At 49.1% G+C, this 22036-nt stretch overlaps 1 protein-coding gene across 1 annotated transcript in view; it reads right to left on the minus strand.

The window, feature by feature from the left end:
• Nucleotides 1-22036, minus strand: part of SYCP2 (synaptonemal complex protein 2) — a 4998961-nt gene that overhangs the window by 4677601 nt on the left and 299324 nt on the right. Inside the window, exons 6-7 of the mRNA XM_085615168.1 lie at nt 3530-3554; nt 3359-3444 (exon numbers count right to left, since the gene is read on the minus strand). Of these exons, the coding sequence (XP_085471294.1) occupies nt 3359-3444; nt 3530-3554 (111 nt within the window). The remainder of the gene's footprint in view (nt 1-3358; nt 3445-3529; nt 3555-22036) is intronic.

A 22036-nucleotide genomic window follows, 5' to 3' on the forward strand; every position in this document is an offset into this window, starting at 1 on the left:
GGTGGAGGAGGGGAGTGGCAGCACTGGTTAAGGAAGAGGACTGGTGGCTTGTTGTGCTTTTACCATTGTTTGGTTTTTTAGGGAGCTCCAGATGTTCCTCAAAGATGAGCTGCCTCTTTGGAGGTCAAGTGCCTGGTGCCGGAGGATGAGTGAGGGTTCAGCTAGTCTGGAGGTTGATGACTATCTGCCTCTAGCAAGCGGTGAGTTTGTCCTGCAGTTTCTGTAGGACCTGTTCGACAGCTGAAACTCCGGTTTGGGCTAATAGTTTTAGATCTGATGGCGGGGTTGGCGCTGAGGGAGTCGAATTCAAGATTTTCTTCAGAACTAAGCCAAAGTTGGGAGTAGTGCTCGAAGTCGACAGTTGGTGCCGACCACGGCCACAAGGCAATGGCGATCCAGAAGCCTACACCTGTGGGTCTAGAGTGGCTGAACTTCCCATGTGAGGCTTAAGGTCAGGGTAATGTTGAGGGGGAGGGGAATAGGAGCTGTACTCTCAAAGATTGGGTACCAGAACTTTCTTTGGGTGAGAACGCATCCTTGTTGGTGGCCGAAAGCTCAGGATGATGTTCCCCTTCGAGGCACTGGGTACCAAAGAGGTCTGGGGTATCTTTGCTGCTTCTATGCAACATCTCGATCCGACGGGTCCAGAAGTCACAAAGAGTCTTTTTCAACTGGAAAGATCGGCATGTGACGCAAGAGGCATCGTTATGCACGGGTGAGAGGCAAAGATTACAGACCTGTTCGGGGTTGGCCCAGGAGTACTTCGCACAACACCAAGGGCAATATCGAAAGGGTGTCCGTTCCATCACAGGTGAGGCATGGTGACAGTGGACTGAATGGAAGGGAAAGAGGCCCCGAAAGGCAAGGCTTCACCGGGAGCTGAAGTTGACTGGAGAACTGTTTCAGGTGAGACTGTAGGTGTCGATACCAGATATGAGAGAAGGGGAAACGTGATTGAATACAATACTTAAGGAGGAACCACAGAGAACACAGCAACAGCATTGATCTGGAGCACAGGATCACACATCTGAACCAGATGGTGGAACGAATACAATCTAACAATAAAGCTGATGTCCATGCGCATTGTAAGCAAGAAGTCGAGTTACAGTATCTCGTTACTTGAGAAGAATTCTTCAAACAAAAACAACTTGCACGAATCCCGGCCCAACACTAGATGGCAGAAGTATGCACAGCCACACATGCCTTAACCCCTTCAGTGCCCGCCCCTTTCCCTGCCCTGTGCCGGCCGTTGTATTAGCGGGCGGGGTTTATGACGAGCTGGTCTCGTCATGGGCACAGCGCCACCGCGGCCCATGACGAGACCAGCTCGTCATAGGCATTGAAGAGGTTAAACAATCAGCTTTTTTTTTTTTTTTTAAATAAAAGCATATATACAATTTTTATATGTATTCTCCAGGGTCTCCAGAGTCCCACACATGGGCAGGACAATTCAGCCCTTATGACTAATGATGAAGATGCCCTGGTTGAGAAGTGTGAACCAGCATATGGCTTTGCCACTCGCAGGTTTTAGGCGGGGTGACTGTTACAGCAGTGAGGGTTCTGCTACGTGGCGTTGGACAGCAGCACTGTGGTCTGGGTAACTTGAGCCCGGGAGGCAGTGAAACCTGTACAGGCTGCGTGGCACACCAATGCAGAGTGAAAGATGTGTATGGGTAGGGAGTGATTATAGGATGAAAAGTTGGTGGTGGCAGAGTGGCAGCAGGACAAACAATGGGAAACTTGTCTTGTAAGACAGCCACTGCATCATGATAGACATTACAGCCAACTTAGAAAAAGTGTTGCTCATAGGGCGCACTTTTAACCTAATCATCAATGGAAGATCAACATAAAACATTTAAACATTCATAAAATGCCCTGGAATTATTGCAAAACATGATATACATACCCAGCAAGCTATTGCTTCAAGAGGGCTTACCTACAAAAACCTAGGATTGAGGAGGGCTCTGCATATGTTATAATTAAGGCTTCCAGTTTTCCGTTTTTACTGATTTTTACAGATAAATACAGAGAGAAAACAATATGTTTCCTGTCTGTGTTTATTTTTCAAAGTGGAAAAATTCTGAAAATTATTCTTCTGGTGAGAGACTCTCCATGCTGTATTTCATGAATTCCAGGAAAACGCTGATTAGATAGACAGCATGGAGAGTTGAAATAATGAATGATATTTCCTTAAATACAGGCATATGTTAACATATATTTGTAGTAGAACGCTAATATGTACCTTTGAGTGTAGTCTTTCGTAATACGTGGCTGCTTAATTTGCTAAAACTTGAAGGCATCCATGTATGAGTGCACGTCCAAGAGATAAATAAATTTGTGGAAGTATACCATTTTAAAGCTCGTTTTTTTCTCAAAACACAAAATAAACATGGATAAATACCAATAAGATGGCCAAAAAATAAATATGAATTAATTCAGATGGAAATGTTAAAAAAATAAATACCATAAAACCAGGAGCCCTAGTTATAATGTATATTGTGATGACATGAGGTCTGTGCAGACAGCAACATATCTCAGTAATAAACCTAGAAATTAATCAAATATCTGTTTTCTCAACCTCCCATCACAGTTTCAGTGACTAATAACCATGGTGAATTTTTTTAACATGAAAGTTTATTTTTTGCAATACCTGACTGACATTGCGTAAGAATTTCACTTTGTCTTGGGATTAATTACTGTAGATTAAACACCTCTTTGCCTGCGTTTGTTCACAAGGTATTTCCCCATCCAACAGGACATGTAGACTGTCTTATTTTGTCATTCTAAAATCTCCATACTTCTACTTTGTTTATTTGCAAATCAGATATATATATATATATATATATATATATATATATATATATATATATATATATATATGTACTCTCTGCCTTAAACTTATTAACTGGTGGTATCTCGGCCTCTTGAAAAGGTCTCTTACACCAGATGCTATTACATAGCTTTTCCACAGATAAGTTCTTTAGAAATGTATTACTAATTCAGTTTTAAATCATTTCATTACTTCAATGGAGCATGGGAATTGGATCTTGCTCATTATGCCGTATTTTGTGTGATTTGTCTTCTTTTAATGATTTTATATTGATGAACAGTGAAAGCTATCAGTATGATCCTTGCGTGCTAAAAAAATTCTTTAAAAAGAAATATGAAGCCTTTGATAGAAGAACTGCAGTGACTGACGAGATCTTCAAACAAACACATGAATCTTAGAAGTGCCCTAATATGGATAAATATAAATATTTTCAAAACAGCTTTTTCATAAGACAACAGAAGGATGTTCAATAAGGTGTCGGAGTTTGACATTAGATAATACATCAGGGAAACATGCCAAATACATTACCTCTTGTTGAATGAAAACATTAATTCTTGTATCAGCAATCAAAGAACATGTTCTCAAGATAAATGTTTCAAGCATTTCAATTTTACCTGAGAAAGAATAATTACAAACTAAATGTTATGACTTTTTTATATTTAAAAGATTACTTAATTGAGTATTGGATTTTTTACATACCGTCATTATGCACATCATCGATAATCTGTATTGAAAAAAGACAAATGTTATTCATGCCTTCACCCCCCAACAAGTGTCATTTCAATAAGTAACACAGGCTATTAGACTAATGAAGTAGAAACAAAGTATATCAAACTTTAAATGTTGACTTCATTGAAAAGTACAGGGCGCTTTACATCGATTTCATGTAGACTGCACATTAACCTTGAAACCTATTAAACTCTTCATCATAAATATAAAATAAAATAGATAGCAACAACAGGTACTTATATGCTCCTGATCCTTAAGCAACATCATAATGACAACCTCATGGATCCTTGAGGAAGCCATGGAGACTAAAGTAAGTTGTTTTTTGAGATAATGTGAATAGACTCATGTATCCCTTATGTAAACTGTTCTATGTAAATATACTGACAATTGGTAACAGACGTATTTGGGGAGCCTTTTTGTCCCCATTGAAATTATTTACCCAATGCAAATACAGCTTGGGGATCACCCGCAGCACCAAAAGCTAGTATGAAATATTTTCAAGTCTAAAGTGAAATAAGTAGGAAAACAGAGGTTTTTCAGTCTACTGACAGCAACAGAATCTCATTTTTCACGTTGTCAGTTAGATCCTAGCAAAAGCCCACCTCTTAAGACTGCCATTTCAATTTTGGTTAAAAACCTGCAGTGGTAATACTTGATACCACACACAAAAGACAGAATGGGTATGTCACTTCTTTCTCTACCCACAGGAAAATAAAAGTAAGAAACGTTTGTGTCCAGCTGGAATTGAGATAAACACTACAAGAAAAAGAACATTAGAGAATTACTTTTTACAGGGTTTAGAAAAGAGAGAAATTACCACTCATCTGATGAGGCTTTAGAGGACAGTGCTACTCACTCACTTGAAAGTTTGACTCTTCTAGAATTAGAACTAGAATTAAAAAGGGTGCAAACAATTTCTATACCCATTCAGGACTGAACATGAATGGTTTTCTCTGGTTATGGATTACAATTTAGCACCAGTTATCAACTGAAGGGAGGTAACATTTAGTGCAAACTTTGGAAAAGGGTGGGAATGTGAGGAATATGATGGGTCAGGAACAACAACACAAAGACGTAGAGGATTATGGAGAACAGGAAGATGGCAGTGAGCTTGATAGGTCAGTAGTCTTCAAATACATCTTCTGCTAACATGGTCTACAAGTTGACTGATAGGAGGTTCTAGATTATTTGAAATTCTGGAAATAACCCCTGAAAGGTGCGTACACATATACTCATCTGTCTCCAAGTTATCACCAACAGATGAATGGACAAGCTGAGAGGTTGAATCAGTCTCTTGAACCCACATTATGTTATTTGTATTGTCACAGAAGCAAGAATAGGTGCTGTTTGCTGAGTTTGCCTACAATAATTCATTACAGTATGCTTTTGGCTATACTCCATTCTGCTTCTATTTTGTACATTCAAAGATGGTTCCTTCATCTACTCTGCTGTTCAGGTTACCTCAAAATCTGCTGTTTTCAGCTCCATATATATATATAGAGTCAAACAGCAAATTTTCCAGAAGCTGCAGGCAACTACCAGAAATATTCAGACAAACATAGGTCCCGTGCCTCTCAGTATTGCACAAGACATTAAGGGTAGCTTTCTTCTGAACACATATCACCGGCTACCATTCTTTTTTCACATCTCATATTTACATTATCATCCTAATTAGGCCCTTTTAAGGTCATCCAGTTAGTAGGCTCAACAGAACTGAATTTTCAGCTTTCCTCACACAGGGGTAGAGATACTATGGTCCATATCTCTAGTATTAAGCCTGCAACTTAGCAAGGGTCTGCATCACGGCATTCTGTGTTGTAAATGAAACACAAGAGTTTGAGTTGAAACCATTTTAGACTCCAGGATTTCTCGAGGGCAGTTGTAGTACCTGGTAGATTGAGAAGGATGCGTCTGAGAGTTCTTAAGAGCCAACAAAGTATGTACATGCCCCAGAATCCTGGTTAAGGACCATTCTGGACTAAGCCAGCTACCACTTAGTGAACATGCTAAGGTTGTCTAAGACCACTAAAATCATCATAAGGGTAGTCTGGATTGGTGCAATGTGCCCACTTGCATAAGTGTACACCATATACCAAGCCAGCTTCTCACAATACATATCTTGAAACTACATATATTTGGGTTGAATAATAGTAAATCTATACTTATCTATATATTCCTATCTCCTCGATTTTTTGGTCCTCAATATTTTGGCTACGATATTCTAGTAACTTTTCCATACTGCATCCTGTTTAGAATTGGCAAACATTTAATTTCACAAACCAAGCCTGTCTCCGTATTTTATAAAGGATTGCAAAGAATAGGCCAACGGGCCCATTGGAAACTTTGTTACCATCCAAGGACGATAAAATAGCTGGATTAGTTTCCCTTCTGACCTATTCTTTATGGTGGGTAAATTATCCTCTTATCTTGATATTGTCTTTAAGATAATAACAGTCCGAGTTGATCATTTGGAAAAGGAACCAATTAAGCCAATTTGATAATATTTTGGTAAACCTTGACATCATCATTAAACAGGACTTATAACGGATTTGGAGTTATGATTTTTTACACCTTTATTGGGCTTCAGAATTAAAGACCTGTCTGCCTCAGTCATAGATTTACTAATAATGCCTATCTTCTCCTCCAGGTTGTCCTCATCATAGTCATATGCACTGACTATTCCCTCCCATGCTCGGGGACACCAGAGTACTTAAAAAAATATATATATATATATATATTATATATATATGTGACCAAGGCTGCTTGACAGCCGAAACGCGTCCTCTGCCCCCTCGTGTAAATAAATCTATGATTTCCAGCAAGACCGGTGCGGCTCGTCTTCTTTCCGAGTGGAACTGTGGGGAGAATTTCTTTGCAATATATATATATATATATATATATATATATATATATATATATACATATATAACCCCAAATCTCCTCAACGATCGTTTTCACCATACAAAACAAAACAATGCCAGGGCCACAGAAATCCTTTAACAGCTTGTTTATTTTCTTTTTTCAAGCCATGTCACTCGACGCATTTCGGAGGAAACCTTGTTCACGAGTACGAGTGCATATTAAATCAACAGTGTTTATACATTTCAAAGTGACACACCTCCTTTGCGTGAAAACAGATTCAAGGTTATTCATCAGTTTCTCGGAGCTAGTAAACAGACTTGCTTCACTACTGTGACTGTATATACACCGTTATGCTAACAAATAACCACACTCTTGCATTTACAATATCATGCAAATTATCAACATAATTACACTCAGGACACGATCTCGCAGCATACCATTCTTGTGCCACTCAGCATGTAACAGTGAGCAATTTTAAGATCTCCGCTGTGGTCATCTCTATGTGCTTGTTATTTGCCAAATAACATTACGGGTACTTGTGTTTAGAACTACTCAAAGCAGAACAGAACAAATGGTGAGAAGCGACCACCCTTCAAAAGTATGTTGAGGGTGGCGTGGCTAACTGCCAAGCAAGATGGCCGCAGCCTTCTAGAGCTCCGTGATCAGGGGGCCCTTTTTTTAAATCAACCGCACACTTATCCGGCAGCTGCACGGCGGAGCTGAAACGTCGCTACTCCCCGAGTATCCGCGGAACACATCACAACGATCCTGAGCCCAGGGGCACAATCCGCCACCGTGTGACGAGCAGTGGAAAGTTGAGGCCTGCTGACTGCGCTGGAGTAGGGACCTCGAGTGAGCCAGCCAGCGACCCGCAGCTCCAGCAGGGCCAGTGGTGCTGGACGCAGCAGCGCGACAGAGACGTCTGGGCTCAGTGGCAAAGGACGCATCGATTGAAATGTCCGGGGGGCGGAAACAACACATGCTACTACGGAGCCGTCGACCCTGGTAAGTCGGGCGGTGGCTGTAGGAGAGTAGGGTCTGCAATCCTATGATCACCCAGATTTTTTGCTTTTGCTTCATTGGTTTACGACTTTCCCCGGCTGTGGGCCTGCCAATCAGACCCACAGCCTAGCTGTTCTCTCTCGAAATTAACACACATGTACATTAGGTGCATCCACTAATTGGAACTGGGCCGCCTTGTCAGTCCCTGTCTCAGCATACCACAGGTATCCAGGGCATCGGTGTACCCAGGGCCTACCAGGGGCTGAAGCATGTATTATGCCACCCCTGGAATGGCCGCCCAAATCTGACACAACTGGCTGCACGACAGCTGGGGCCACGTGGTGTAATCACCCGTTGCTGTAGGTGTAGTATTCCTACACCTAAACCCTAAAATGGACACATGGATTCCTATCAGTCACTCCTATAGCAGGCCTTATCAATCCTGAAGGCAGAGTGCAGGGGATCATGTGGGACGGTGCTCTGGCGCGAGCTGAGCCCGTCGACGGCTTGCGGAACCAAGTCCTAATAGCCGTTCCATGGTGACGCGGGCCAACTACTTGTAATGCATTATAATCCTTGCGGTTATTTGCTAACTTTGGCATCGCATCACCTACACATGTCGAGTAAGGTGTCATACGAACGGGAATACGAACCCCCCGCCAGTCCTGGCGACGGGGTTAGCATTCCCCCCTTTTAGAGGGACACGACATGGAAGTAACCTTGAACCCCGGTTAAAGTTGACTCAAGCCTCAGCATCACGAAATGGATGCTGCCACCAGACACAAGTCTGACCTCCTGCTGCTGGGGGGACCTTCCAGCAAGGGGAGCTTGGACAAAGGGTTTCCTGTCGAGGGCGGTGTTAGCACCGTCCCAGACAGGGTTTGTGTATCCCAGGTAGGCAGGGCTGAAAGGAAGGTGATTGCAAGTGGCACCCCGGTGCTCGCTGTGCATAGCCCGGCTCAAACCAGTTTCGGGGGCACACCAGCCCCTGAGCTGGCGCGAAGCCGGACAAAGGATAGGGGTGTAACCACCCCCCTCCTGGCTCCACCCATAGGTAGAACCTAGTCACGGGCCAGCCCCTTTTCTTAGAATAAAGGTAGGAGCGAGTCCCCTTCCCAAATTGGATAATCAGATAATCGGATAACTCCGAATCACGAACCACTTTCCATGAAAGGAACTCTTGACTATTTCTGAAGACTCTCCCTTGTGGCTAAGGAGTAGCCACCCTGCACCAGCAGGCACCACCTAAGCGCTTGCGGTTTGCTGTAAGTCTCTCCTACGGATCAAGACTGCCCAGCTCGACGAGACCCGAGTACCCTGCCATCTCTGACCTTTTACCTACCTCATCAGCCCAGCTGAGAGACGTAGGTGTGACGAGACCTGCGGGACCGGCTATCTTCAGAACCTGCACGACGCTTATCTAGCACGCCCACCGAGGGACCCTCGAGTGAGTGCACCTAGGGTTTGAGAAGCCCTAACCCTGAGCAGCTCCAGCATCGAAGTCTGCCTCCCCAGCATCCCCGAGATCTGCGTGGGGGCCCTTCCGCTCCTTGCTGTTCACCGCGTTGTTCGACCACTTGCCGACCGGCTTGTGGCCCTCTTCACGACGCACCACGATTGTTTCATCACTAGTCTGGTTGCTCCAGACTGGCTCTTGCTCCCCTTCAACAGAGGAGTACCACGGACCCTCCTGGTCCACTCCCGACGCCATCTTGACTCCCCCGCTTGGGTTGTCAATGCCAAGATCCGCTGCCCCTGCCTGGGCCCAGCATCATCGACAGCAGACGCCTTCGTGGGACAGCTCGCCCTCCATCCTGGTCGCCGCCGCGCCTCCTGGCCCGAGGAACAGCCGAGTCCGACGTCACCCACTCACCTGGTCGAGGTGACTTCAGCCGGTACCCTCCTGGTACCCACACGATCGCTGGCTAGCGGTTGAGAACTGAGTCCCCTCTGCTTTCAGGTTTCCTTCATCACCGATCCAGGCTTGGATCGCTCTGAACATCGTCACTGGTCGCCTGCCAGCAACTGCTTCTTTCAGGCTCCTGAGACTACACGAGGACTCCCGACATCTTGCCGAACTTCACGCAGCCGCAGCCTCCGGGCTAGGTAACTCGAGCATCTCGGTGCTCCATCGCAGGTTCGCTCTACAAGTGTCCAGTTCCTTTTTCGTTTAGTCCCACTGATCGGAACACTCCGGAATCTGTACCTCCAGACTCTAACCATTCGCATTTCACTGTTAGTGTAGATGGTTTCTCGTGCCCCTCGGGCATTTGTGTAAATTGTGCAACTGAAGTATTTTCCTAAGAGTTTTGTAGTGTGCTTAGCTCCCTGACTCATAAAGAGCCAGGGTAGTCTTGTCATAAATAAATATCCTTTTATTTTCATAACAACTTGTGTGGTGTCCTTTCACTTGGTGTTCAAGGGGTATATGTGATGGTAAACAGCTGGCTTAACACGCCCTCTAGAGTTTAGCCTAAAGACTGCTCGTATCCACGCTACTAGGATAGCTGGTCTATACGGTTGACTTACAACCAATCATCAATAAGGGTCGTTTGGAATGATACACAGTGATCACTAGAATAGTGAGCACTACATATCAGGCCAACTTCTCACATTGGTGAGCAGCGGTTGGGATTTGAGCTTGCTGTTTTACCACACACGTATCCTAAGAATATCGCAGTGAAACATCACATAAGTACCCAGGTACATATAACTTAACTTAGAATACTCCGAGTTCTACTGAACCGACTGTTGTAGTGTAACAGGGCTTAGCACACCCTGACTACAACTCTTAGCAAGGGATCAGTAGGTAAACCCATAGTGTAGGTAGGTGCAACACTTACACCTCACTAGAAAAGCATGTCGATCCACGGAGAGTCTTCGCAGACTCCCTTAGTGGTCAGTGACCCTTCACAGGTCGTGTCACGATATGCAACTCTTAGCTTCAAGGAGATGAGACAACTGTGTGCCTCCAGGAAGCTAAACCAGGGTTCTAACCCTACCATCACAATTCTGATAGGTCTCTTAGAGGCGTACGATGCTAGGAGGTCCTCTAACACAGGTCCCCCCAGTGCAGATGGGAACATGCCGCCCTTAGAGGGAACCCTCGGTGACCCAGACCTCGACCTCCGCACAGAGGACGAGGACGAGTTGTCGGGAGACGAGGCAGACAAAGGTCCAGTGGTAGTCGGCAGGCTTACAAGGACCAACTTAAGCAGGCATGAGAATGGAGCTGGGGGAGCCCCGGGCCCACGCTCAAGCAGGCTTAACATTGGGAACGGACGAGCTAGGTCTCTCTCCAGAGGCTCTGGCAGATCGGTTCATACACATGTCTCTCAGGCATCTTCTCAGAGAGGAATGACTTCCCCTCAGAGGAGGGAGCATGAAGCGAAGATGCGGGAGGTCAATCTGAGGATCGAGCGGGAAGAACTTGCCCTCGCCAAAGAAAGACTTGCCTTGGCCCGAGAGCAGAAATTAAGTGGGTTAGATCCCACTGGTGGCAGCATTCTCAATAGAGAGAAAGACAGGGGTATAGACACTAGACACCTGAGTAAAATAGTGCCCCCCTTTAAACAAGGGGACGACATCCACAAGTGGATAACTGCCTTGGAGAGGGCCTGCACTGTCCAGTGCGTCCCCCCAAGTCAGTGGGCAGCTATACTGTGGCTTTCCTTTGAAGGTAAAGGAAGGGACAAGCTCCTCACTACAAGAGCTGAGGATGCTAACAACTACCAAGTCCTGAAGAACACACTGATTGACGGGTTCGGCTTAACCACGGAACAGTACCGGGTGCTGTTCCGGGACACCCAGAAAATTCAGTCTCAGGATTGGGCTGACTTTGTCGATTGTGCCACTAAGGCTTTGGAAGGCTGGTTGCTGGGTAGCAAGGTTACGGATTACACAGGATTGTACAATCTTATCATGCGAGAACAGATTTTAAATAACTGTCAGAACCAATTGTTGCATCAGCACCTTGTCGACTCGGATCTGACCTCTCCCCAAGAATTGGGAAAGAAGGCGGACAGATGGGTCAGAACAAGGGTCAAGCAGAACCAGAATCAGAACCAGGGTGGTCAGAAGAAAGCAGACCAAAAGGGTAACAAGAACAAACAAAATGACCAGAAGTCTTCGACAGGTCCCCAACAAACCAAAGAGGGTGGGGGTCAGGCTTCACAGAAGAAGAAGACTCAAGAAGGCCAGTCAAAAAGGTGGTGCCAATACTGTAAAAGTAAGACTCACTGGTTTAGTGAGTGCACCAAGAAAGGAGGGCAAACTCCTACCACTGCAGCCCCTAAGGCACCTGCGCCCCCTAGTACAGTCAGCAGTGGTAGTGCGCCTCCCAAGGCATTAGTTGGGTTAACCTTGGGAACCGAGGGGAGTGACGACTTAGTCGGCACGCTCACTCAGGCCGTCCTTGTCTGTACAGGGGATATGGATATGTCCCCTGATGCCAGTCCCAATACTTTGGGCAAATACAGACAGACACCTTTGATAAATGGAAGAGTGGCTCAGGCCTACAGAGACACGTGTGCCAGTGTCACCATGGTGACGCCTAACTTCGTGGACCCTGGTCAGATCATGCTAGGTACCAGTTACCTAGTGACCAATGCCAGCAACGTCACTACCAATCACAGTATGGCAGTTGTTGATTTCTCCTGGGGAGGGGTAAGTGGCCCGAAAAAGGTTGTGGTTAGTTCAGACCTCCCCGTAGAATGTCTGTTGGGCAATGATTTGGAAACGTCACAATGGTCAGAAGTGGAGCAGAGGACTCACATGGAGATGTTAGGTTTGCCAGCACATGTCCTTGCTGTGACCAGGTCACAGGCCAAAAGATGCCCCACTGAACAGGTGCTGGATCCTGGAAGAACGGACCAGACACCTTCCAAGAAAAGGAGCAGTAAGGGTAAGGCTTCGCCTTCCCCCTTGCCCCAGGTCGTGGATCAAGTCTCCGAGGAGGCTGACCTTAAAGAACTGAGGGAAACTGAGCCGCAAGAGCTTGAACCTGGTCAGGTTGAGTTTCTGGGCTCAGGGGGACCCTCCAGGGAAGACCTGGGGAAGGCACAGTTAGACTGCCCCTCACTTGAACCCCTCAGACAGCAGGCCGCTGCTGAGGCTGCAGGGAACGCCACAGGTACCCACGAAGTGTACTGGGACGATGGACTCCTGTACTCCGAGGCAAGAGACCCCAAACCTGGTGCGACCAGGAGGCTGGTCATCCCCTTGTCTCTGAGAGGTTTCCTTCTCACCTTGGCCCACGAGATTCCCCTTGCAGGTCACTTAGGCCAGAATAAGACTTGGGACAGAATTGTTCCACACTTTCACTGGCCCCACATGTCCGAAGATACGAAGGAGTTTTGCCGCTCCTGTGTCACTTGCCAAGCCAGTGGTAAGTCAGGTGGCACGACAAAGGCCCCCCTCATACCACTACCAGTGGTGGGGGTACCCTTTGAACGAGTGGGGATCGACATTGTCGGACCAATGGAACCCCAGACAGCATCAGGGCACAAGTTCATACTGGTGGTAGTGGACCACGCCACCAGGTATCCTGAAGCTATTCCCCTTAGGACCACTACGGCACCTGTGGTGGCACGGGCCCTACTTGGAGTGTTCTCCAGAGTGGGCTTCCCTAAGGAGGTCGTCTCAGACAGAGGTGCAAACTTCATGTCGGGATATCTGACTGCTATGTGGAAGGAATGTGGTGTCAACTACAAGTTCACCACACCCTATCACCCACAATGCAATGGGCTTGTTGAGAGATTCAACAGGACCCTAAAAGGGATGATTCACGGACTACCTGAAAAGCTTCGGCGGAGATGGGATGTCCTGATACCCTGCCTCTTGTTCGCCTACAGAGAGGTCCCGCAGAAGGGGGTTGGCTACAGCCCTTTTGAGCTTCTGTTCGGACATCCTGTAAGGGGACCCCTTTGTTTGGTAAAGGAAGGATGGGAGAGACCTCTCAGAAAGCCGGCATCAAACATTGTGGACTATGTGCTCGGTCTCCGCTCGCGGATGGCGGAGTACATGGAAAAGGCGTCTAAAAACCTGGAGGCGAGCCAAGAATTACAGAAAGCTTGGCACGACCAAAAGGCTGTCCTGACTGTGTACCAGCCTGGACAGAAGGTGTGGGTGCTGGAGCCAGTGGCCCCAGCAGCACTCAAAGACAAATGGTCTGGGCCCCACATGATCATTGAGCAAAAGGGAGAGGTCACCTATTTGGTAGACCTGGGAACTCCCCGGAGCCCCCACAGGGTGCTCCATGTAAACAGGCTCAAGGCATATGTCGACAGGGAAGGCATGGGCTTGCTCATGGCCACAGATGAGGGACAGGAGGAGGAGAGTGACCCTCTCCCAGACCTGCTCTCTCAGAACCCTGACGATGGATCAGTAGATGGTGTTGTCTTTTGTGGCAGCCTCTCTGGACATCAACAAGAGGATTGTAAACAGGTTCTTCAATCCTTTCGACATATGTTCTCTCTGACACCCAGTCAGACCAAGTGGTGTACCCACGAGGTCGACACTGGGGACAGTCTGCCCGTAAAGAGTAAAATCTATCGGCAACCTGATCATGTCAGAGACTGCATCAAGACAGAGGTGCAGAAAATGTTGGAGCTGGGAGTCATTGAACCCTCGGACAGCCCCTGGGCTAGTCCCGTAGTGCTCGTGCCGAAACCTCACACCCAGGGCGGTAAGAAAGAGATGAGGTTTTGCGTGGACTACAGAGGTCTCAATGCGGTCACTAAGACCGACGCCCACCCGATACCAAGAGCAGACGAACTTATCGACCGGTTGGCCTCGGCCAACTACTTAAGTACGTTTGACCTGACAGCTGGGTATTGGCAAATCAGGTTAGCTGAGGAGGCCAAGCCCAAAACAGCATTTTCTACCCCGGGTGGGCATTATCAGTTCGTGGTAATGCCCTTTGGTTTGAAAAATGCACCTGCCACCTTCCAAAGGCTGGTGAATCGAGTTCTCACTGGGTTGGACGACTTCTGTGCGGCGTATCTGGACGATATCGCTGTCTTTAGCTCCACCTGGGAGGATCACCTGGTCCACCTGAGGAAAGTGTTAGAGGCCCTGCAAAAGGCAGACCTCACTATCAAGGCCACTAAGTGCCAGATGGGGCAGACACAGGTTGTATACCTGGGCCACCTTGTAGGTGGGGGCCAGGTTCAACCATTGGAGAGCAAAATACAGGCCATCCAGGACTGGGCTCCTCCAACCACCCAGACTCAGGTTCGAGCTTTCTTGGGCCTGACTGGTTATTACCGGAAATTTGTTAGAAATTATGGATCCATTGTGACCCCGCTAAACGACCTGACAAGTAAAAAGATGCCAAAAAAAGTTCAGTGGACAGCAAGCTGTCAGAAGGCATTCGATGACCTGAAGCAGGCCATGTGCGCAGCACCGATCCTAAAGAGTCCAGACTACTCCAAACCATTTATTGTCCAAACAGACGCTTCGGAGCTGGGTGTGGGAGCTGTTCTATCGCAACTGAATTTTGATGGTCATGACCAGCCCATAGCTTTTATTAGCAGGAGGCTGACCCCCAGAGAGAAGAATTGGTCAGCTATTGAGAGGGAGGCCTTTGCTGTGGTTTGGGCCCTGAAGAAGTTGAGGCCATACTTGTTTGGCACTCACTTCAAGATTCAGACCGACCATAAGCCCCTCTTGTGGCTAAATCAAATGAAGGGTGAAAACCCCAAACTACTTAGGTGGTCCATTTCCCTACAGGGGATGGACTTCACAGTGGAGCATAGACCTGGCACTGATCATGGCAATGCAGATGGGCTCTCTAGGTATTTCCACTTAGAGCAAGAAGACTCACCTGGTCAAGGTTAGCTTATTGTCACGAAGTTTGGGGGGGGGTCATGTAGGAGAGTAGGGTCTGCAATCCTATGATCACCCAGATTTTTTGCTTTTGCTTCATTGGTTTACGACTTTCCCCGGCTGTGGGCCTGCCAATCAGACCCACAGCCTAGCTGTTCTCTCTCGAAATTAACACACATGTACATTAGGTGCATCCACTAATTGGAACTGGGCCGCCTTGTCAGTCCCTGTCTCAGCATACCACAGGTATCCAGGGCATCGGTGTACCCAGGGCCTACCAGGGGCTGAAGCATGTATTATGCCACCCCTGGAATGGCCGCCCAAATCTGACACAACTGGCTGCACGACAGCTGGGGCCACGTGGTGTAATCACCCGTTGCTGTAGGTGTAGTATTCCTACACCTAAACCCTAAAATGGACACATGGATTCCTATCAGTCACTCCTATAGCAGGCCTTATCAATCCTGAAGGCAGAGTGCAGGGGATCATGTGGGACGGTGCTCTGGCGCGAGCTGAGCCCGTCGACGGCTTGCGGAACCAAGTCCTAATAGCCGTTCCATGGTGACGCGGGCCAACTACTTGTAATGCATTATAATCCTTGCGGTTATTTGCTAACTTTGGCATCGCATCACCTACACATGTCGAGTAAGGTGTCATACGAACGGGAATACGAACCCCCCGCCAGTCCTGGCGACGGGGTTAGCATTCCCCCCTTTTAGAGGGACACGACATGGAAGTAACCTTGAACCCCGGTTAAAGTTGACTCAAGCCTCAGCATCACGAAATGGATGCTGCCACCAGACACAAGTCTGACCTCCTGCTGCTGGGGGGACCTTCCAGCAAGGGGAGCTTGGACAAAGGGTTTCCTGTCGAGGGCGGTGTTAGCACCGTCCCAGACAGGGTTTGTGTATCCCAGGTAGGCAGGGCTGAAAGGAAGGTGATTGCAAGTGGCACCCCGGTGCTCGCTGTGCATAGCCCGGCTCAAACCAGTTTCGGGGGCACACCAGCCCCTGAGCTGGCGCGAAGCCGGACAAAGGATAGGGGTGTAACCACCCCCCTCCTGGCTCCACCCATAGGTAGAACCTAGTCACGGGCCAGCCCCTTTTCTTAGAATAAAGGTAGGAGCGAGTCCCCTTCCCAAATTGGATAATCAGATAATCGGATAACTCCGAATCACGAACCACTTTCCACGACTATTTCTGAAGACTCTCCCTTGTGGCTAAGGAGTAGCCACCCTGCACCAGCAGGCACCACCTAAGCGCTTGCGGTTTGCTGTAAGTCTCTCCTACGGATCAAGACTGCCCAGCTCGACGAGACCCGAGTACCCTGCCATCTCTGACCTTTTACCTACCTCATCAGCCCAGCTGAGAGACGTAGGTGTGACGAGACCTGCGGGACCGGCTATCTTCAGAACCTGCACGACGCTTATCTAGCACGCCCACCGAGGGACCCTCGAGTGAGTGCACCTAGGGTTTGAGAAGCCCTAACCCTGAGCAGCTCCAGCATCGAAGTCTGCCTCCCCAGCATCCCCGAGATCTGCGTGGGGGCCCTTCCGCTCCTTGCTGTTCACCGCGTTGTTCGACCACTTGCCGACCGGCTTGTGGCCCTCTTCACGACGCACCACGATTGTTTCATCACTAGTCTGGTTGCTCCAGACTGGCTCTTGCTCCCCTTCAACAGAGGAGTACCACGGACCCTCCTGGTCCACTCCCGACGCCATCTTGACTCCCCCGCTTGGTTTGTCAATGCCAAGATCCGCTGCCCCTGCCTGGGCCCAGCATCATCGACAGCAGACGCCTTCGTGGGACAGCTCGCCCTCCATCCTGGTCGCCGCCGCGCCTCCTGGCCCGAGGAACAGCCGAGTCCGACGTCACCCACTCACCTGGTCGAGGTGACTTCAGCCGGTACCCTCCTGGTACCCACACGATCGCTGGCTAGCGGTTGAGAACTGAGTCCCCTCTGCTTTCAGGTTTCCTTCATCACCGATCCAGGCTTGGATCGCTCTGAACATCGTCACTGGTCGCCTGCCAGCAACTGCTTCTTTCAGGCTCCTGAGACTACACGAGGACTCCCGACATCTTGCCGAACTTCACGCAGCCGCAGCCTCCGGGCTAGGTAACTCGAGCATCTCGGTGCTCCATCGCAGGTTCGCTCTACAAGTGTCCAGTTCCTTTTTCGTTTAGTCCCACTGATCGGAACACTCCGGAATCAGTACCTCCAGACTCTAACCATTCGCATTTCACTGTTAGTGTAGATGGTTTCTCGTGCCCCTCGGGCATTTGTGTAAATTGTGCAACTGAAGTATTTTCCTAAGAGTTTTGTAGTGTGCTTAGCTCCCTGACTCAAAGAGCCAGGGTAGTCTTGTCATAAATAAATATCCTTTTATTTTCATAACCACTTGTGTGGTGTCCTTTCACTTGGTGTTCAAGGGGTATATGTGATGGTAAACAGCTGGCTTAACACGCCCTCTAGAGTTTAGCCTAAAGACTGCTCCTATCCACGCTACTAGGATAGCTGGTCTATACGGTTGACTTACAACCAATCATCAATAAGGGTCGTTTGGAATGATACACAGTGATCACTAGAATAGTGAGCACTACATATCAGGCCAACTTCTCACAGTGGCCAACCGGCACCCTACGGGGGGACTCCGCTAGCACTGAGAGCGGACCAGGTGGGACACTGCGGAGGGGGTCTGTGCGACGCGGCGGGCCCGAAGAGTACTGGCTGCATCACTTTGGGGCCCGAGCCTAGAAGACGAGTTACCTGCACTGGCGGGCTGAACCTACAAGCCGGTTGAGAGCCTGAGCCAGGTGTGAGCCGGCGGCCCGCGGCCACGTTTCCAAACTGTGTCACAGTGATGAACAGTGAGCCATGAAGGCAGTAAAGACCAAACTCTTCGCCCCCGCCCCCGGAGCACAGCAACTCAATTCTGATGTGAAGTGGACCCCACATCCGGAGACCAGGTCTACCGCTGCCAGAAACAGCAGAGGAAATACGCATAGAAGCAGCGAAGGGTAGACGGCCCAGATAAATTCCCTGCACATACTCAGTGTGGCTGACACCTACACGTCTGCTGCGCATCATCGGACAGTGCTAAGGCGGTGTCATTTTCCGCGGCGCCAGGACTCTCAACGCTGAAAGGGGAAGCACTCCCCTTAAGCCCGAAAGCAGTGTGAATCTACGGCAATGGCAGCAACATTAAGTTGAGCTGAGCAGGTAACGGACTCCAGAAACAGAAACAGGATTGGTACTGATCAGAACAGCAGTACAAGGGGCAAGACTCCTTTTTGGACTACCAGCTGCCTTATAATAGCGTCGCAAGCAGAAACGCAACACACTGCGCGACCGCCCACTCGCTAGGCCGCAGGAGACGGGGTAGGATACCCGAAAAGCCGTGCGCGATATCGTATTGCGCGGCAGTCAGCGGTGATTACTGCCCCCCCTGTGAACCTGGCGTAATCCCGGTTACACAGACCGTGATGGGAGGCCGCGGCCCAAGAGGCGCACCTACTGGCAAACTGGACACATTTGCATATGTTAAGGCCACGAGCGGGTGCTCCCCCTAGACCAACTCTGGCACGTATCTCCAATTTTCGAGATCGGGATGCAATTCTGCAGGCGCCTAGGATAGCCCCATCAATTCGTATAGAAAACTCCACGGTCACGCTCTATCCAGATTACACCGCAGCTGTCACCAAACAACGACGCAGCTTCCTGGACATAAAGAAAGAACTGCAGACCAGAGAGCTCAAGTACTCAATGCTCTTCCCAGCAAAGCTCTGAGTCGAAGCGGAGGGAAAAACCTGGTTTTTAGTCATGCCTGAGGAAGATAGGGACTGGCTGGAGGGATGGCGCCCAGCAACACGATCCGGCAAACCAAGATCCCAGCAGCACCACCTGCTCAACGAGTCACAAAGATCAAGATCACCGGCATCCCAGCGGGATAGCTGCGGGGAGGGGGGGGTCGCGGTCCGCCCCAGGCGGCGCTATTTTGTGGGCAGCGGCCGCGTGGCACTGGTGGCCCGTGGCGGCGGCCTTTATAATTTATTTGGACACTCACTGACACTACTGTCAGTCACTACAGTAGTGTCAGTGTCCCCAAATAAATAATAAAGGCCGCCGCAACGGGCCGCCAGTGCCGCGCGGCCCCCGTGTTAAGTGCAAGCGCACATGCGCTTGTAAATGCTGCCTGCAGCGCACCGCACCACATAGTGCTGGGTGCGCGACGAACCGCGTTTGTGGTTGTGGGTCCCGTCACAGGGCCGTCAATCTTGCAGCTCGTGAAAGCGCTATCAATGACGGCCCTGGGCATAATGTTTTGCCAGCCCTCGCGCTGGAAAGTAACGAAGCAATGACGCGTCACACGTTCCACCTCCACGCAGCGCGGTCTCGTGATGTGAGCGTGACGTGAGGAGTCGAGTCTGGGGCAGTGGCTTGGCGATTTGCTGCAGGGTGCGGCAGAACCAATCACCCCTACGGTAGAGAACCTGGAGTACTGGAGCCTGAGGATGGTAAGAGATGTGAGGGGAGGAAAGAATCTTTTGTGAGTGGCAGGGCAGTGGGCACAAGACAAGTCCTACATAGCTGCCAAGGTTTCAGATTCCTATGTGTGACTTTTTCATTACTGCAGTGTAGCTATGAGTGACATTTCAATGACTATGAGTGACACTTTCTCTTCAGTAAAATAAAGCAACGAAGTCAAGGGATACATATATACCAGCAATTACACCCATTTTATACTTTCTAGAGATCGTGCGCTCACATTAACTTAATTTAACTTAATTGTGTTTCACATTGTGACATTTAATTGTGTTTCACATTGTGACACTCACTGACAACTTGAAGTGGCTTGTTGTTATTTTTACTTACTCTTTCTGTTCTTTCAGCCTGAGCCAGGCTGGGCAACGTGACTGGGTCAGTGGCAACAACAAGGCAGCTCTAGCTGGCCGCTACAGCCAGTGACCTCCACGACAATTTCAGCTTTCTGTCCTCTATTTCTGTCGCTGCAAAACCGGACCTGACTTGTAGTGAAGAATGGCCCATGCCTGTCACACTCCTGGCCATCAGACTTTGACAATATGCTGCTGGCTGCAGGCCATTATAGATATTATTATGCCCCACAGTGCGGGCGGTCAAGTCAGCCAGGATATTATTAAGCTCCTCAGTGCAGGTGACCTGGTTGGGGAAGGCCAGGTGCAAACCATCCCCAGGCCCCCGAGGACCATGATTAGTGCCACCAAGCACTCAGCAGCCGGCTAACTGCCCCATCCGTGCGCTTCTACAGCAGAACGTGACGTCACTTCCACTCGCTGTGTTAGGGCCACAAAGTGTGTTGCACTACCTGACTGGGGCAGGCCCCGACAGGCTGTCTCGGTAGTAGCTAATTGGGCCCGACCACTGACTGGGCCATGACGCCAGGCTGTCTGACTTACAGAGTGCAGCGGGAAATCAATCAACAATAGACACACATTGTATCGGACTGTGAGCCTGCTCAGCTGCTGGGAGCATCCCAAGCCTATGGGACTCTGGAGCAGCCCACGCTGGCCACAGAGGTGCACTGCAACCTGCCACACTGTCTGCAGTGGCGCGCTACTGTTTGCCATGGGCGACAAATTGAGGGATAGCCCCGGGCGCCACAAGCTCTAGCTACGCCTCTGCGGCATCCAGCGACAAAGGGGAGAAGGGGACACATACCTGTAATCGAGAACGCCGCTAACATTGCACCTATCTACAGACTTTCTTCTCTTTAGGCAAGAACTGTGCTGATCAACGACTGCCTCACTTTTCAGGCTCAAACGCTGAATAAACGGTATGTATAGTGGCGACCTCTCCGCCTCCAAGAACGACACTAGCCGTTGCTGGCGACACGATCAAGAGGGGCATCCCAGATCACGGACAATCTCTCACTCCCACGCAAGTACTAGTTCTGGGGCAAAAGCACTCTGTTCAGTTGGGGAGGCGGGTAGTTCTGGGTCCGCCGGGCAGGGAGGCAGGGAGGGGGAGGGGAAGCAGGGACTTTTCTTGGTTATATGTCTTGTTTGGTTAAGTTTATTGACAACCAGTCATGGATTTCTGTTTTTGTCTAGATTTGACATTTTTCTTTTATTGTTTTTCTGTACAATGCTGAAGCTGTGCATTTCAGGGCTAGCAAACTCAAAGCCTGGCGCCCCTCACACACTATTCCGATACCTAACTGTCGCCTTGATGGCCCGAGGGACGTAATTTCTTACCCCACACGCTCGCAATCCGGGGACGCACACAAGCCTGATCCCCCTCTTACTCCGATATCCTGGAATATGAACGGGCTTTGTGATTAAATAGAGGGCTTATATTACAGCATCTCAAGAGACATGCGCCCTCAGTGAGCTTCCTATAGGAAACACACCTAGTAGGGACCGCCACCAAAGCACTTGACAGATGGGGTTTCAAGATGATTGCTCACTCCTAGTTCACCTCCGGCTCACGAGGGGTGGGGATACTAATCCGGAAAAGCTGCCCGCTCATAGTGCACAGCACCCAGACAGATGACCAAGGACGATTTGTGGCACTCTCTTGTCAGTGGGAAGGACGAGCTTACAACTTAGTCTCCGTTTATATTCCCCCGCACTTCATGGCACCGCCTTCTCAGCCCTGGGTAAAGTCCTGCTTTCGCTGCCCCCTGGGGAGCTGATCATGGGGGGGGCGATTTTAATGCTGTCCTCGACGCTGCTTTAGATAGGCTCCCAAGGTCTCAAGGGACTTCCCCCACTCCATTACGAGATTTCTCGGAAGCGCTAAGGCTAG

Source organism: Triturus cristatus, chromosome 7 (genome assembly GCF_964204655.1).
Source record: "Triturus cristatus chromosome 7, aTriCri1.1, whole genome shotgun sequence".
Taxonomy (NCBI): Eukaryota; Metazoa; Chordata; class Amphibia; order Caudata; family Salamandridae; genus Triturus; species Triturus cristatus.